The sequence below is a fragment of the Oncorhynchus nerka genome, linkage group LG2 (assembly GCF_034236695.1).
Source record: "Oncorhynchus nerka isolate Pitt River linkage group LG2, Oner_Uvic_2.0, whole genome shotgun sequence".
NCBI classification, from domain to species: domain Eukaryota; kingdom Metazoa; phylum Chordata; class Actinopteri; order Salmoniformes; family Salmonidae; genus Oncorhynchus; species Oncorhynchus nerka.
Window position 1 is genome coordinate 79183307 of NC_088397.1, and position 16646 is coordinate 79199952.

General features: G+C 36.9%; 1 protein-coding gene across 1 annotated transcript in view; it reads right to left on the reverse strand.

Annotated features, from left to right (window-relative positions):
* The window catches only part of LOC115131720 (ERC protein 2-like), a 161631-nt gene that overhangs the window by 105121 nt on the left and 39864 nt on the right, over nucleotides 1–16646 (reverse strand). Inside the window, 3 exon segments of the mRNA XM_065003147.1 lie at nucleotides 1313–1578; nucleotides 1872–2033; nucleotides 4030–4053. Of these exon segments, the coding sequence (XP_064859219.1) occupies nucleotides 1313–1578; nucleotides 1872–2033; nucleotides 4030–4053 (452 nt within the window).

Genomic DNA, 16646 nt, shown 5'->3' on the forward strand with positions numbered 1-16646 from the left:
GATGTGTTATTCTAGCCTGTCTATCTATGGGTAACAGGGTTGATGTGTTATTCTAGCCTGTCTATCTATGGGTAACAGGGTTGATGTGTTATTCTAGCCTGTCTATCTATGGGTAACAGGGTTGATGTGTTATTCTAGCCTGTCTATCTATGGGTAACAGGGTTGATGTGTTATTCTAGCCTGTCTATCTATGGGTAACAGGGTTGATGTGTTATTCTAGCCTGTCTATCTATGGGTAACAGTGTTGATGTGTTATTCTAGCCTGTCTATCTATGGGTAACAGGGTTGATGTGTTATTCTAGCCTGTCTATCTATGGGTAAAATGATTGACGTGTTCTGCTCAACCGGCTCAATTTTCCACTTCAAAACACCAGAAAATGTCAAAAAGAGTAGAACCAGCTCACTTGCTTTTACACTATGATATGGTGCTCAATGTTTCTTTTGAAAACATTTTTTTTCTAATAAATTGTTTTTTCATGTTAAAACGAGAGTCCAGTTCACATGAAATGAATCACCAATCACATGAAATAAATAACAATCTTCAGAAATGTAATGTAATTCGTCCTACTCTGTCGAGGAGTAGTCAAGATGGGACCAATGCGCAGCGAAGTATGTGTCCATGTTAATATTTAATAAATCAACTGAACACTGAATAACAAAACAACAAAGTGAAAGAACAAAACGACAACGAAACAGTCCTGTCTGGTGAAGACACAAAACAGAAAATAATCACCCACAAAACACAGGTGGGAAAAGGCTACCTACAGTGGGGCAAAAAAGTATTTAGTCAGCCACCAATTGTACAAGTTCTCCCACTTAAAAAGATGAGAGAGGCCATAAATTGCAAATAAATTCATTAAAAATCCTACAATGTGATTTCTGGATTTTTTTTCTCAAGTGTACCTATGATGAAAATTACAGGCCTCTCTCATCTTTTTAAGTGGAAGAACTTGCACAATTGGTGGCTGACTAAATACTTTTTTGCCCCACTGTAAGTATGATTCTCAATCAGAGACAACGAACGACACCTGCCTCTGCCTCTAACTACGACGCAGTAGTTATATAGTTATGTACATTTAGTGGTTGAATAATACCACTCCATTTACTCTGAGTCTACTGTGGCCCTACAGTAGCTACAGTATATAGTACTATATGGCCATATGCTAACCATAAGCACTACATAAGTCACATCACCAATGGCACCCTATTCCCTACATAGTGCGCTACTTTTTTGACCAGGCTCTGTTCAAAAGTAGTGCACTACATAGAGAATAGGGTGCTATTTGGGACGCAAGCCATATACTCTTGTACCTCTCGGAGGTGGATGTTCTCCTTCTCCTTCTGATCCAAGATGACCTCCAGGTGTCCCAGCTGTGCCTCGGCCTCAGCGATACGCCTGGCCCTCTCCTGCTCCTCCTCCTCATTGACCCTGCCTGGCCCCCCAGGCAGACCCTTACTTTGGAGCATTTCCAGCAGCTTCTTGATAGACTCGTCCCTGGCCCCCAGCGTCTGCTTCTGGGTCTCCATCCGCAGCTCCATCTCCTCCAAGGTCTTCCTCAGGAGGAAGAGCTCTTTGGCCTGCAGGAGAGCAAGGAATTGTATGGAATTTTAAATTAAGGAAGTATAAATTATGTCATCATTAGGGCAGCGCAATTCTGGGAACTTTCCCAAAATGTCCAAGTTGGAAGGAAATCCAGAAACCTCCGGTTGGAAGATTCACAGAATTCCTCCAGGTAATAAGAAGTAAATGGGAATTTTGAAATGTTGTTACCATAATGTTCAACCCTGGTCATAATAACCTGGAACTAATAACTAACTCATTTATTTAATCAGTTATTTATTGTGAATGATTAACTATTAATATTCCTTGCCTGGCGGTCGTGCTCGGCCTGCAGTCGTCTAAAGTTCTCCTCGGTCAGCTCAATGTTGGTGTAGTGTTCCCCAGAGCGGCCGCCACTCTCCTGCAGCAGGTGGTTCAGATCCCTCTGGGTCCTCAGCTCATCCTGCAGGGCCTGGATGGTCAGCTGCAGGTGCTGTGGGGGTCACGCACACACACACACATACACACACACACACACACACACCAAGGAGTCTCAATCTGGTAGGATCACAGCACTTAGCCTAAGATGGATTCAAATAAACTACAGACCAGACAATGATGGTCACTGAATACGTACTCATGGAAGGACATATTCAGGCACACATGCAAACTCACACACAAAAAAACATGTTATAGAGAGGGGGGACAAGGAACATTTTGATGGCCCTGTGGAAAGCAGATGTGCATTAGGAAGAACACACACAGAGAAACTCACAAACACACATTGTAATCTATTCACCCTCTGGAGAAGTTACAGCCGAAAAAACGGAGGCCTTACCTGGCTATGGCATGAAAGACACATAGACAGAAAGACACACGCACACACACAAAGTATGGCAATACGAGAAAGTATGGGTTGAAGAGGTAAGAGAAAATACAACTGTTTTATATACTGTTCATAATCAACTATACGGCTTGTTGCTTTCCATCTTCTGTTACCATTTTTAGGGTGAGTATTGAGTACTGTAAATGGCTATCTATTTACAGGACTGTATATCAGTCATCTAATCTTTAGGAATGTCTCTCAAGGTTTTGACAGCAGGAATACTAAAAGAGACATTTAAACAAAGCCACCAGTGAATGACTGAATGTGTGTTGCTGGGAGAAACCGATTGTGCAACCGAAATGGCACCCTATTCCAGTAGGAAAGCGAAGAACTTGTAGGACCATGATCCTTCGATAATAGTTTGACGATCATGTCAAGTGTTCATTGTTTAACGGTTGCGTTCAACAGCTTGCACTTTCAAAGGAGGTTGTGCTGTGCTGCTATCATGTATGATTGTTGTAGCATTATTGATAATTATCTATCATTACTGTAGGGCGGGTGCTGTCCATACGGCCTGAGTCGAGAGCAGCAGAGTTCCATGTAGAGCACAGTAAACAATGTTCCCACTGAGAGATGGAGACTAACCGACAGCAGTAGACTCAGCGGACCTCTGGGTTCATGCCCATCCATATGCTGTGTGTTAGGGTGGTGTGTGTATGTGTGTGTGTATGCGTGCGTGCGCGTGTGTATGTGTGTGTGTATGTGTGCGTGCGTGTATGCGTGCGTGTGTGTGTGTGTGTATGTGTGTGCATGCATGCATGTGTGTGTGTTAGGGAAAAGCAATGCTCCTCCATTAGACTGCACACACTGCTTCAGGAAGCACACAGGAAAAGTAAAGGGCTACAGTACCTGATAACTAAATGAGTCACACATCGATTGTAGTGTGTGTAGTGTGTTTAGGACAAGGGAAAAGGAGGCTGAGGCTCTGTGACTCTCCCAATGTACACACTAGCATACCACTGTGCACTGATTGGGCCATGCATTCTCAGTGGTATCTAGTATGGACATTGGAACCTAGCCTGGGTGTTGGAGTTTAGGGGGCAGATAAATACATAACAAAACACTATATACTATAGCATCACAAGCGATGCACACACAGTGCAGAGGAGCAGCCACACCCCTATATGAGAACCACACTCACAGTATGTTGGTCTGTATAGGGGGAACATACGAGGAGGACCAGGTGTGCTTGGAGTAAATAAGGAATAGCTGAACAAACAACACTCTGTTAAACAGAGCGTGTAGGGGAAGGGAGAGGGTCAGAGGGTAGGGTGTAGGGAACAAAATAGGCTAAACCCATCACACTCCTTTTGGGTGTGTATAAGAGTCAAATTAGAGTATGTCCAAAATGGCGCTCTGTTCACAATATAGGCCTTAGTGGACTACTTTTAGCCAGATCCCACAAGCTCTGGTCAAAAGTAGTGCACTATATAGGGAAGAGGGTGCCATTTCAGATATGACCTAGGGGTGTGTGTGTGGGGGGGGGGGGGGGGCAGAGGGTCTCTGGTGGTCACTGAGGAGACACGACGACATCACACTGGTGGTGACTCTATGTTGTACACACACGGCAGCCAGGGCAGCGGTGGCAGACATAGGGACAAACCTTGGTCCTCCTGGCATCCAGCAGCTGTAGTAGCACGGGCGGAACCAACAGAGAGAACACAGTGCACGGAGAACACAGCATCAGAACACTCGGTAGCATGAAGCACATGTGGAGAACATATGAGCTACTGTAAAAGCTCCCATGAGAAACGTGAGAACAACGTTGTGAAGAACATGAGAACGTGTGAAGAATGTGTGAGAAACATTTCAGAATTTTAGCCATTTATTTATTCATCCATCCAGCCCTCAAATCATGTGTCACTATCCATTCTGATGTAAATGATACAGTTAGGAACCTCACAAACTCACACAAACACATACTATAATCACTCTAAAACATAATGGAAACCTTAATGGAAAGAGTGAAATTGTGAGCTTATTTGATGGTGAATACATTTCGGCATTAAGTTTCACCATGTTAATTGATACAAGGCAGAACAAATTCATAATAGTAACCACACACTGGGTACATCTAATAGGTGTGGTATTGTGGGGACGGTTTCCCAGACAGAGTTTAAGCCTCGTCCTGGATTAAAAAGCAAGATTAATGAATGTACTTTTAAATCCAGAACTAGGTTTAATCTGGGTCCGGAAAACAGCCCCCAATTTCTTCTTGAGTGGATGGTCAGGGGGCTGGAACATAATCGGGGCCTTTCTCCCCCGATGGCTCAGTTTGGTCGGGTGGCCAGCTCTTGTTGGTTTCAAACTTCTTCCAATTAAGAATGATGGAGGCCACTGTGTTCTTGGGGATCTTCAATGCTGCTGAAATGTTTTGGTACCTTTCCCCAGATCTGTGCCTCGAGACAATCAAGTTGTAGAAACATCTCAAGGATGATCAATGGAAACAGGATGCACCTGAGCTCAATTTTGAGTCTCATAGCAAAGAGTCTGAATACTTATGTAAATAAGGTATTTCTGTTTTTTTTATATATATAAATTTGCAAACATTTCAAAAAATCTGTTTTCACTTTGTCATTATGGGGTATTGTGTGTAGATTAATGGGAAAAACATGTAATCCATTTTAGAATAAGGCTGTAAAGTTACAAAATGTGGAAAAAGTCAAGTGTGCTGAATACTTTCCAAATGCACTGTACACGATTAAATATATATCTCTACTCTATCTCATATATATCTCTACTCTATCTCATATATATCTCTACTCTATTTCATATATATCTCTACTCTATTTCATATATATCTCTACTCTATCTCATATATATCTCTACTCTATCTCATATATATCTCTACTCTATCTCATATATATCTCTACTCTATCTCATATATGTCTCTACGCTATCTCATATATATCTCTACTCTATCTCATATATATCTCTACTTTGGAACCAGTTTCTTAAATTAAAATCACTTGGAGCTGATTTGCTAGTGTTTTTACAGTGTTTTATGTACAACAATTGAAGAAAAAAAACATTGCTGTGTAAACTTGTTTGGAGAACCCTGCCCTATTTGTGTTAAGCCTATGCTGTGGTAGTATGTTCTTCCAACCAGCAGAGGGTAGTGGTCCCTTTAGCAGGGTGCAGTCTCTCAGGCTGTCTCTAATGGACTGCCAGTATCTCATATTTCCACTGCGTTGGGCAACACTCCCTCATGTAAGCATCCCAGCCTTCTTGGGCCAATACACTGAAACCACTTAAAACCTGTCAAATCTTTAGTCATACTCACAAAACCACATTCACACATGCTCAACCAGTCTTCTGCAATCCGCTCTCTTCCTCACACTTAATCACTGTTGCCTCTATCTCCCTCTCTCACACTCACTCCACCTCTCTTGCCCTCTTTTCCTCTCTCTCTCTCTCTCTCTCTCTTATTTTTCTCTCTTTCAAATATAGAGGGACATACACACACAGCAGACACACCATAAAATAGACAAAAGAGCGATAAATAAGATGTATGTTTACACATAAGTCATATGCTGAATAATCATAATTTATTCATCAAAATGCTGTATGTAAACTAAGTAACACTAAATGAGGGGAAATTCATTTATCCTGACAATAGTTGTAAACAATAGTTGTAAACATATTATTCCCAGCTAGTCAGTAACACTATGTATGAATGTATAAGTGTAGTCAGTAACATTATGTATGAATGTATAAGTGTAGTCAGTAACAGTATGTACAGTATGAATGAATTAGTGTGGTCAGTAACACTATGTATGAATGTATAAATGTAGTCAGTAACATTATGTATGAATGTATTAGTGTAGTCAGTAACATTATGTATGAATGTATAAGTGTAGTCAGTAACATTATGTACAGTATGAATGTATTAGTGTGGTCTGTAACAGTATGTATGTATTAGTGTAGGCAGTAACATTATGTATGAATGTATAAGTGTAGTCAGTAACAGTATGTACAGTATTAATCTATTAGTGTAGTCAGTAACATTACATATGAATGTATTAATGTAGTCAGTAGCATTGTGTACATTATGAATGTATTAGTGTAGTCAGTAACATTATGTATGAATGTATAAGTGTAGTCAGTAACAGTATGTACAGTATGCATGTATTAGTGTAGTCAATAACATTATGTACAGGATGAATGTATTAGTGTAGTCAGTAACATTACGTACAATATGAATGTATTAGTGTAGTTGGTAACAGTATGTACAGTATGAATATATTACTGTAGTCAGTAACATTATGTATGAATGTAATAGTGTAGTCAGTAACATTGTGTAGAGTATGAATGTATTAGTGTGGTCAGTAACATTATGTACAGTATGAATGTATTAGTGTAGTCAGTAACATTACGTACAGTATGAATGTATTAGTGTAGTTGGTAACAGTATGTACAGTATGAATATATTACTGTAGTCAGTAACATTATGTATGAATGTATAAGTGTAGTCAGTAACAGTATGTACAGTATGCATGTATTAGTGTAGTCAATAACATTATGTACAGGATGAATGTATTAGTGTAGTCAGTAACATTACGTACAATATGAATGTATTAGTGTAGTTGGTAACAGTATGTACAGTATGAATATATTACTGTAGTCAGTAACATTATGTATGAATGTAATAGTGTAGTCAGTAACATTGTGTAGAGTATGAATGTATTAGTGTGGTCAGTAACATTATGTACAGTATGAATGTATTAGTGTAGTCAGTAACATTACGTACAGTATGAATGTATTAGTGTAGTTGGTAACAGTATGTACAGTATGAATATATTACTGTAGTCAGTAACATTATGTATGAATGTATTAGTGTAGTCAGTAACATTGTGTAGAGTATGAATGTATTAGTGTGGTCAGTAACATTATGTACAGTGTGAATGTATTAGTGTAGTCTGCAACATTATGTACAGTATGAATGTATTAGTGTAGTCTGTAACATTATGTACAGTATGAATGCATTAGTGTGGTCAGTAACATTATGTACAGTATGAATGTATTAGTGTAGTCTGTAACATTATGTACAGTATGGATGTATAAGTGTAGTCTGTAACAGTATGTACAGTATGAATGTATTAGGGTGGGCAGTAACATTATGTATGAATGTATTAGTGTAGTCCGTAACATTATGTACAGTATGAATGTATTAGTATAGTCAGTAACAGTATGTACAGTATGCATGTATTAGTGTAGTCAGTAACATTATGTACAGTGTGAATGTATTAGTGTAGTCAGTAACATTATGTATGAATGTATTAGTGTAGTCCGTAACATTATGTACAGTATGAATGTAATAGTGTAGTCAGTAACATTGTGTAGAGTATGAATGTATTAGTGTGGTCAGTAACATTATGTACAGTATGAATGTATTAGTGTAGTCAGTAACATTACGTACAGTATGAATGTATTAGTGTAGTTGGTAACAGTATGTACAGTATGAATATATTACTGTAGTCAGTAACATTATGTATGAATGTATTAGTGTAGTCAGTAACATTGTGTAGAGTATGAATGTATTAGTGTGGTCAGTAACATTATGTACAGTGTGAATGTATTAGTGTAGTCTGCAACATTATGTACAGTATGAATGTATTAGTGTAGTCTGTAACATTATGTACAGTATGAATGCATTAGTGTAGTCTGTAACATTATGTATGAACGTATTAGTGTAGTCTGTAACATTATGTACAGTATGAATGTATAAGTGTAGTCTGTAACAGTATGTACAGTATGAATGTATTAGTGTGGTCAGTAACACTATGTATGAATGTATTAGTGTGGGCAGTAACATTATGTATGAATGTATAAGTGTAGTCTGTAACAGTATGTACAGTATGAATGTATTAGTGTGGTCAGTAACACTATGTATGAATGTATAAGTGTAGTCTGTAACATTATGTACAGTGTGAATGTATTAGTGTAGTCTGTAACAATATGTACAGTGTGAATGTATTAGTGTAGTCAGTAACATTAAGTATGAATGTATTAGTGTAGTCTGTAACATTATGTACAGTATGAATGTATTAGTGTAGTCAGTAACATTATGTACAGTATGAATGTATTAGTGTAGTCTGTAACATTATGTACAGTATGAATGTATTAGTGTGAGCAGTAACAGTATGTACAGTGTGAATGTATTAGTGTAGTCTGTAACATTATGTACAGTATGAATGTATTAGTGTGGGCAGTAACATTATGTACAGTGTGAATGTATTAGTGTAGTCAGTAACATTATGTACAGTATGAATGTATTAGTGTGGGCAGTAACATTATGTACAGTGTGAATGTATTAGTGTAGTCTGTAACATTATGTACAGTATGAATGTATTAGTGTGGTCAGTAACACTATGTATGAATGTATTAGTGTAGTCTGTAACAGTATGTACAGTATGAATATATAAGTGTAGTCAGTAACATTATGTACAGTATGCATGTATTAGTGTAGTCAGTAACATTATGTACAGTATGAATGTATTAGTGTGGGCAGTAACATTATGTACAGTGTGAATGTATTAGTGTAGTCTGTAACATTATGTACAGTATGAATGTATTATGTGGTCAGTAACACTATGTATGAATGTATTAGTGTAGTCTGTAACAATATGTACAGTGTGAATGTATTAGTGTACTCAGTAACATTATGTACAGTATGAATGTATTAGTGTAGTCTGTAACATTATGTACAGTATGAATGTATTAGTGTAGTCAGTAACATTATGTACAGTATGAATGTATTAGTGTAGTCTGTAACATTATGTACAGTATGAATGTATTAGTGTAGTCAGTAACATTATGTACAGTATGAATGTATTAGTGTAGTCTGTAACAATATGTACAGTGTGAATGTATTAGTGTAGTCAGTAACATTATGTATGAATGTATTAGTGTAGTCAGTAACAGTATGTACAATATGAATGTATTAGTGTGGGCAGTAACATTATGTACAGTGTGAATGTATTAGTGTGGGCAGTAACACTATGTATGAATGTATTAGTGTAGTCTGTAACAGTATGTACAGTATGAATGTATTAGTGTGGGCAGTAACATTATGTACAGTGTGAATGTATTAGTGTAGTCTGTAACATTATGTACAGTATGAATGTATTAGGGTGGGCAGTAACAGTATGTACAGTGTGAATGTATTAGTGTAGTCAGTAACATTATGTACAGTATGAATGTATTAGTGTGGGCAGTAACAATATGTACAGTGTGAATGTATTAGTGTAGTCTGTAACATTATGTACAGTATGAATGTATTAGTGTGGGCAGTAACAGTATGTACAGTGTGAATGTATTAGTGTAGTCTGTAACATTATGTACAGTATGAATGTATTAGTGTGGTCAGTAACACTATGTATGAATGTATTAGTGTAGTCTGTGACAGTATGTACAGTATGAATGTATAAGTGTAGTCAGTAACATTATGTACAGTATGAATGTATTAGTGTGGGCAGTAACAATATGTACAGTGTGAATGTATTAGTGTAGTCTGTAACATTATGTACAGTATGAATGTATTAGTGTGGGCAGTTACAGTATGTACAGTGTGAATGTATTAGTGTAGTCTGTAACATTATGTACAGTATGAATGTATTAGTGTGGTCAGTAACACTATGTATGAATGTATTAGTGTAGTCTGTGACAGTATGTACAGTATGAATGTATAAGTGTAGTCAGTAACATTATGTACAGTATGAATGTATTAGTGTAGTCTGTAACAGTATGTACAGTATGAATGTATGAGTGTAGTCTGTAACATTATGTACAGTATGAATGTATTAGTGTGGTCAGTAACAACAATTTGTAAGTCGCTCTGGATAAGAGCGTCTGCTAAATGACTTAAATGTAAATGTAATTATGTATGAATGTTTTAGTGTAGTCAGTAACAGTATGTACAGTATGCATGTATTAGTGTAGTCAGTAAAATTATGTACAGTATGAATGTATTAGTGTGGGCAGTAACATTATGTACAGTGTGAATGTATTAGTGTAGTCTGTAACATTATGTATAGTATGAATGTATTAGTGTGGGCAGTAACAGTATGTACAGTGTGAATGTATTAGTGTAGTCTGTAACATTATGTACAGTATGAATGTATTAGTGTAGTCAGTAACAGTATGTACAGTATGAATGTATTAGTGTAGTCAGTAACAGTATGTACAGTATGAATGTATTAGTGTAGTCAGTAACAGTATGTACAGTATGCATTTATTAGTGTAGTCAGTAACATTATGTACAGTATGAATGTATTAGTGTAGTCAGTAACAGTATGTACAGTATGAATGTATAAGTGTAGTCTGTAACATTATGTACAGTATGAATGTATTAGTGTTGTCAGTAACATTATGTATGAATGTTTAAGTGTAGTCAGTAACAGTATGTACAGTATGAATGTATTAGTGTCGTCAGTAACATTATGTGTGAATGTATTAGTGTAGTCTGCAACATTATGTAGTCTGAATGTATTAGTGTGGTCAGTAACACTATGTATGAATGTATAAGTGTAGTCTGTAACATTATGTACAGTATGAATGTATTCGTGTAGTCAGTAACATTATGTATGAATGTATTAGTGCAGTCTGTAACGTTATGTACAGTATGAATGTATTAGTGGGGTCAGTAACACTATGAATGACTGTATTAGTGTAGTCTGTAACAGTATGTACAGTATGCATGTATACGTGTAGTCAGTAACAGTATGTACAGTATGAATGTATTAGTGTGGTCAGTAACATTATGTATGAATGTATAAGTGTAATTAGAAACAGTATGCATGTAAAGTGTAGTCAGTAACATTATGTATGAATGCATAAGTGTAGTCAGTAACAGTATGTACAGTATGAATCTATTAGTGTAGTCAGTATCATTACATATGAATGTATTAGTGTAGTAAGTAACATTATGTATGAATGTATAAGTGTAGTCCGTAACATTATGTACAGTATGAATGTATTAGTGTAGTCTGTAACATTATGTACAGTATGAATGTATTAGTGTAGTCAGTAACATTATATACAGTATGAATGTATTAGTCTAGTCTGTAACAGTGTGTACAGGATGAATGTATTAGTGTAGTCAGTAACATTACATATGAATGTATTAGTGTTGTCAGTAACATTATGTATGAATGTATAAGTGTAGTCCGTAACATTATGTACAGTATGAATGTATTAGTGTAGTCTGTAACATTATGTACAGTATGAATGTATTAGTGTAGTCAGTAACATTATGTACAGTATGAATGTATTAGTGTAGTCAGTAACATTATGTACAGTATGAATGTATTAGTGTGGGCAGTAACATTATGTACAGTGTGAATGTATTAGTGCAGTCTGTAACATTATGTACAGTATGAATGTATTAGTGTGGGCAGTAACATTATGTACAGTGTGAATGTATTAGTGTAGTCTGTAACATTTTGCACAGTATGAATGTATTAGTGTGGTCAGTAATACTATGTATGAATGTATTAGTGTAGTCTGTAACAGTATGTACAGTATGAATGTATAAGTGTAGTCAGTAACATTATGTACAGTATGCATGTATTAGTGTAGTCAGTAACATTATGTACAGTATGAATGTATTAGTGTAGTCTGTAACAGTATGTACAGTATGAATGTATAAGTGTAGTCTGTAACATTATGTACAGTATGAATGTATTAGTGTGGTCAGTAACATTATGTATGAATGTTTTAGTGTAGTCAGTAACATTATGTACAGTATGAATGTATTAGTGTGGGCAGTAACATTATGTACAGTGTGAATGTATTAGTGTAGTCTGTAACATTATGTACAGTATGAATGTATTAGGGTGGGCAGTAACAGTATGTACAGTGTGAATGTATTAGTGTAGTCAGTAACATTATGTACAGTATGAATGTATTAGTGTGGGCAGTAACAGTATGTACAGTGTGAATGTATTAGTGTAGTCTGTAACATTATGTACAATATGAATGTATTAGTGTGGGCAGTAACATTATGTACAGTGTGAATGTATTAGTGTAGTCTGTAACATTATGTACAATATGAATGTATTAGTGTGGGCAGTAACATTATGTACAGTGTGAATGTATTAGTGTAGTCAGTAACACTATGTATGAATGTATTAGTGTAGTCTGTAACAGTATGTACAGTATGAATGTATAAGTGTAGTCAGTAACAGTATGTACAGTATGCATGTATAAGTGTAGTCAGTAACAGTATGTACAGTATGCATGTATAAGTGTAGTCAGTAACAGTATGTACAGTATGCATGTATTAGTGTAGTCAGTAACATTATGTACAGTATGAATCTATTAGTGTAGTCAGTAACAGTATGTACAGTATGAATGTATTAGTGTAGTCTGTAACAGTATGTACAGTATGAATGTATAAGTGTAGTCAGTAACAGTATGTACAGTATGCATGTATTAGTGTAGTCAGTAACATTATGTACAGTATGAATCTATTAGTGTAGTCAGTAACAGTATGTACAGTGTGAATGTATAAGTGTAGTCTGTAACATTATGTACAGTATGAATGTATTAGTGTAGTCTGTAACATTATGTATGAATGTATTAGTGCAGTCTGTAACATTATGTACAGTATGAATGTATTAGTGTAGTCAGTAACATTATGTGTGAATGTATTAGTGTAGTCTGCAACATTATGTAGTCTGAATGTATTAGTGTGGTCAGTAACATTATGTACAGTATGAATGTATTAGTGTAGTCAGTAACATTATGTACAGTATGAATGTATTAGTGTAGTCTGTAACAGTGTGTACAGGATGAATGTATTAGTGTAGTCAGTAACATTACATATGAATGTATTAGTGTAGTCAGTAATGTTGTGTACAGTATGAATGTATTAGTGTTGTCAGTAACATTATGTACAGTATGAATGTATTAGTGTGGTCAGTAACAGTATGTACAGTATGAATGTATACGTGTAGTCAGAAACAGTATGTATGTATTAGTGTAGTCAGTAACATTATGTACAGTATGAATGTATAAGTGTAGTCTGTAACAGTATGTACAGTATGAATGTATACGTGTAGTCAGTAACATTATGTATGAATGTATAAGTGTAGTCAGTAACAGTATGTACAGTATGAATGTATAAGTGTAGTCAGTAACAGTATGTACAGGATGAATGTATTAGTGTAGTCAGCAACATTATGTATGAATGTATAAGTGTAGTCAGTAACATTATGTACAGTATGAATCTATTAGTGTAGTCAGTAACATTACATATGAATGTATTAGTGTAGTCAGTAGCATTGTGTACATTATGAATGTATTAGTGTAGTCAGTAACATTATGTACAGTATGAATGTATTAGTGTAGTCAGTAACATTATGTACAGTATGAATGTATTAGTGTAGTCAGTAACATTATGTATGAATGTATAAGTGTAATCAGAAACAGTATGTATGTATAAGTGTAGTCAGCAACATTATGTATGAATGTATAAGTGTAGTCAGTAACATTATGTACAGTATGAATCTATTAGTGTAGTCAGTAACATCACGTATGAATGTATTAGTGTAGTCAGTAACATTATGTACAGTATGAACGTATAAGTGTAGCCAGTAACAGTATGTACAGTATGAATCTATTAGTGTAGTCAGTAACATTACATATGAATGTGTTAGTGTAGTCAGTAGCATTGTGTACATTATGAATGTATTAGTGTAGTCAATAACATTGTGTACAGTTTGAATGTTTTAGTGTAGTCAGTAGCATTGTGTACAGTTTGAATGTATAAGTGTAGCCAGTAACAGTATGTACAGTATAAATGTATTACTGTAGTCAGTAACATTAAGTATGAATGTATTAGTGTAGTCAGTAACATTATGTACAGTATGAATGTATTAGTGTAGTCAGTAACATTATGTACAGTATGAATGTATTAGTGTAGTCAATAACATTGTGTACAGTTTGAATGTATTAGTGTAGTCAGTAGCATTGTGTACAGTTTGAATGTATAAGTGTAGCCAGTAACAGTATGTACAGTATAAATGTATTACTGTAGTCAGTAACATTAAGTATGAATGTATTAGTGTAGTCAGTGACATTATGTACAGTATGAATATATTAGTGTGGTCAGTAGTATGTATGAATGTATTAGTGTAGTCAGTAACATTATGTACTGTAAGAATGTATTAGTGTAGTCAGTAACATTATGTACAGTATGAATGTATTAGTGTAGTCAGTAACATTATGTATGAATGTATTAGTGTAGTCAGTAACATTATGTACAGTATGAATGTATTAGTGTAGTCAGTAACATTATGTACAGTGTGAATGTATTAGTGTAGTCAGTAACATTATGTACAGTATGAATGCATTAGTGTGGTCAGTAACATTATGTATGAATGCATTAGTGAGATCTGACCTGCCCCTGAGCCCACTCAGACACTCTTGACTCCCATTCCAAATGGGCACTACAAATGTGGCTCATGCTCACAGTGCAATAGCACTTAAAAAATATCCTCCTTCAGACACCCAAATACAGGTTGACAAATTCATGTTAGAGGTATCATCTAATGCAAGACAAAGGGAGTAATCTATCTCATCACCTGTATATGTGTGAATGCCTACGTAGGACAAACGAAAAGACAATTAAAACAACGCATCCCTGAACACCGCAGCTCAATCAGGTGTAATAACACTGACTTTCCAGTAGCAGCTCACTTAAAGCGAACCATCCCATCTCCTCCCTCAAATACACAGGCATTGAGCATGTTGTTCTACCAAGGAGAGGAGGTAACATCGACATCTTACTACTACAGAGGGAGGCTTACTGGATAGCATATTTAAAAACATTGACCCCTAGTGGTCTGAATATTGACTTTGATCTAAGGCCCTTCTTAGGAACAATTCTAAACTCAGCAAAAAAATAAACGTCCTCTCACTGTCAACTGCGTTTTTATTTTCAACTGCGTTTATTTTCAGCAAACTTAACATGAGTAAATATTTGTATGAACATAACAAGATAACAACTGAGACATAAACTGAACAAGTTCCACAGCCATATGACTAACAGAACTGGAATAATGTGTCCCTGAACAAAAGGGGGGTCACAATCAAAAGTTTCAGTCAGTATCTGGTGTGGCCACCAGCTGCTTTAAGTACTGCAGTTCATCTCCTCCTCATGGACTGCACTAGATTTTCCAGTTCTTGCTGTGAGATGTTACCCCACTCTTCCACCAAGAAACCTGCAAGTTCTCTTACATTTCTGGGGGGGGGGGGAATGGCCCTAGCCCTCACCCTCCGATCCAACAGGTCCCAGACGTGCTCAATGGGATTGAGATCCGTGCTCTTCGCTGGCCATGGCAGAACACTGACATTCCTGTCTTGCAGGAAATCAAGAACAGACTGAGCAGTATGGCTGGTGGCATTGTCATACTGGAGGTCATGTCAGGATGAGCCTGCAGGAAGGGTACCACATGAGGGAGCAGTATGTCTTCCCTGTAACGCACAACGTTGAGATTGCCTGCAATGACAACTAGCTCAGTCTGATTATGCTGTGACACACCGCCCCAGACCATGACGGACCCTCCACCTCCAAATCGATCCCGCTCCAGAGTACAGGCCTCGGTGTAACGCTCATTCCTTCAACGATAAATGCGAATCTGACCATTACCCCTGGTGAGACAAAACCGTGACTCATCAGAGAAGAGCACTTTTTGCCAGTCCTGTCTGGTCCAGTGATGGTGGGTTTGTGCCCTTAGGCGACGTTGTCGGTGATGTCTGGTGAGGACCTGCCTTTACAACAGGCCTACAAGCCCTCAGTCCAGCCTCTCTCCGCCTTTTGCGGACAGGACACTGATGGAGGGATTATGCATTCCTGGTGTAAATCGGGCAGTTGTTGTTGCCATCCTGTACCTGTCCCGCAGGTGTGATGTTCGAATGTATCGATCCTGTGCAGGTTTTGTTACACGTGGTCTGCCATTGCGAGGACTATCAGCTGTCCGTCCTGTCTCCATGTACCGCTGTCTTAGGCGTCTCACAGTACGGACACATCTGCAGTCCTCATGCCTCCTTGCAGCATGCCTAAGGCACGTTCATGAATGTATAAGGGACCCTGGGCATCTTTCTTTTGGTGTTTTTCAGAGTCAGTAGAAAGGCCTCTTTAGTGTCCTAAGTTTTCATAAATGTGACCTTAATTGCCTACCGTCTGTAAACTGTTAGTGTCTTAAAGACCGTTCC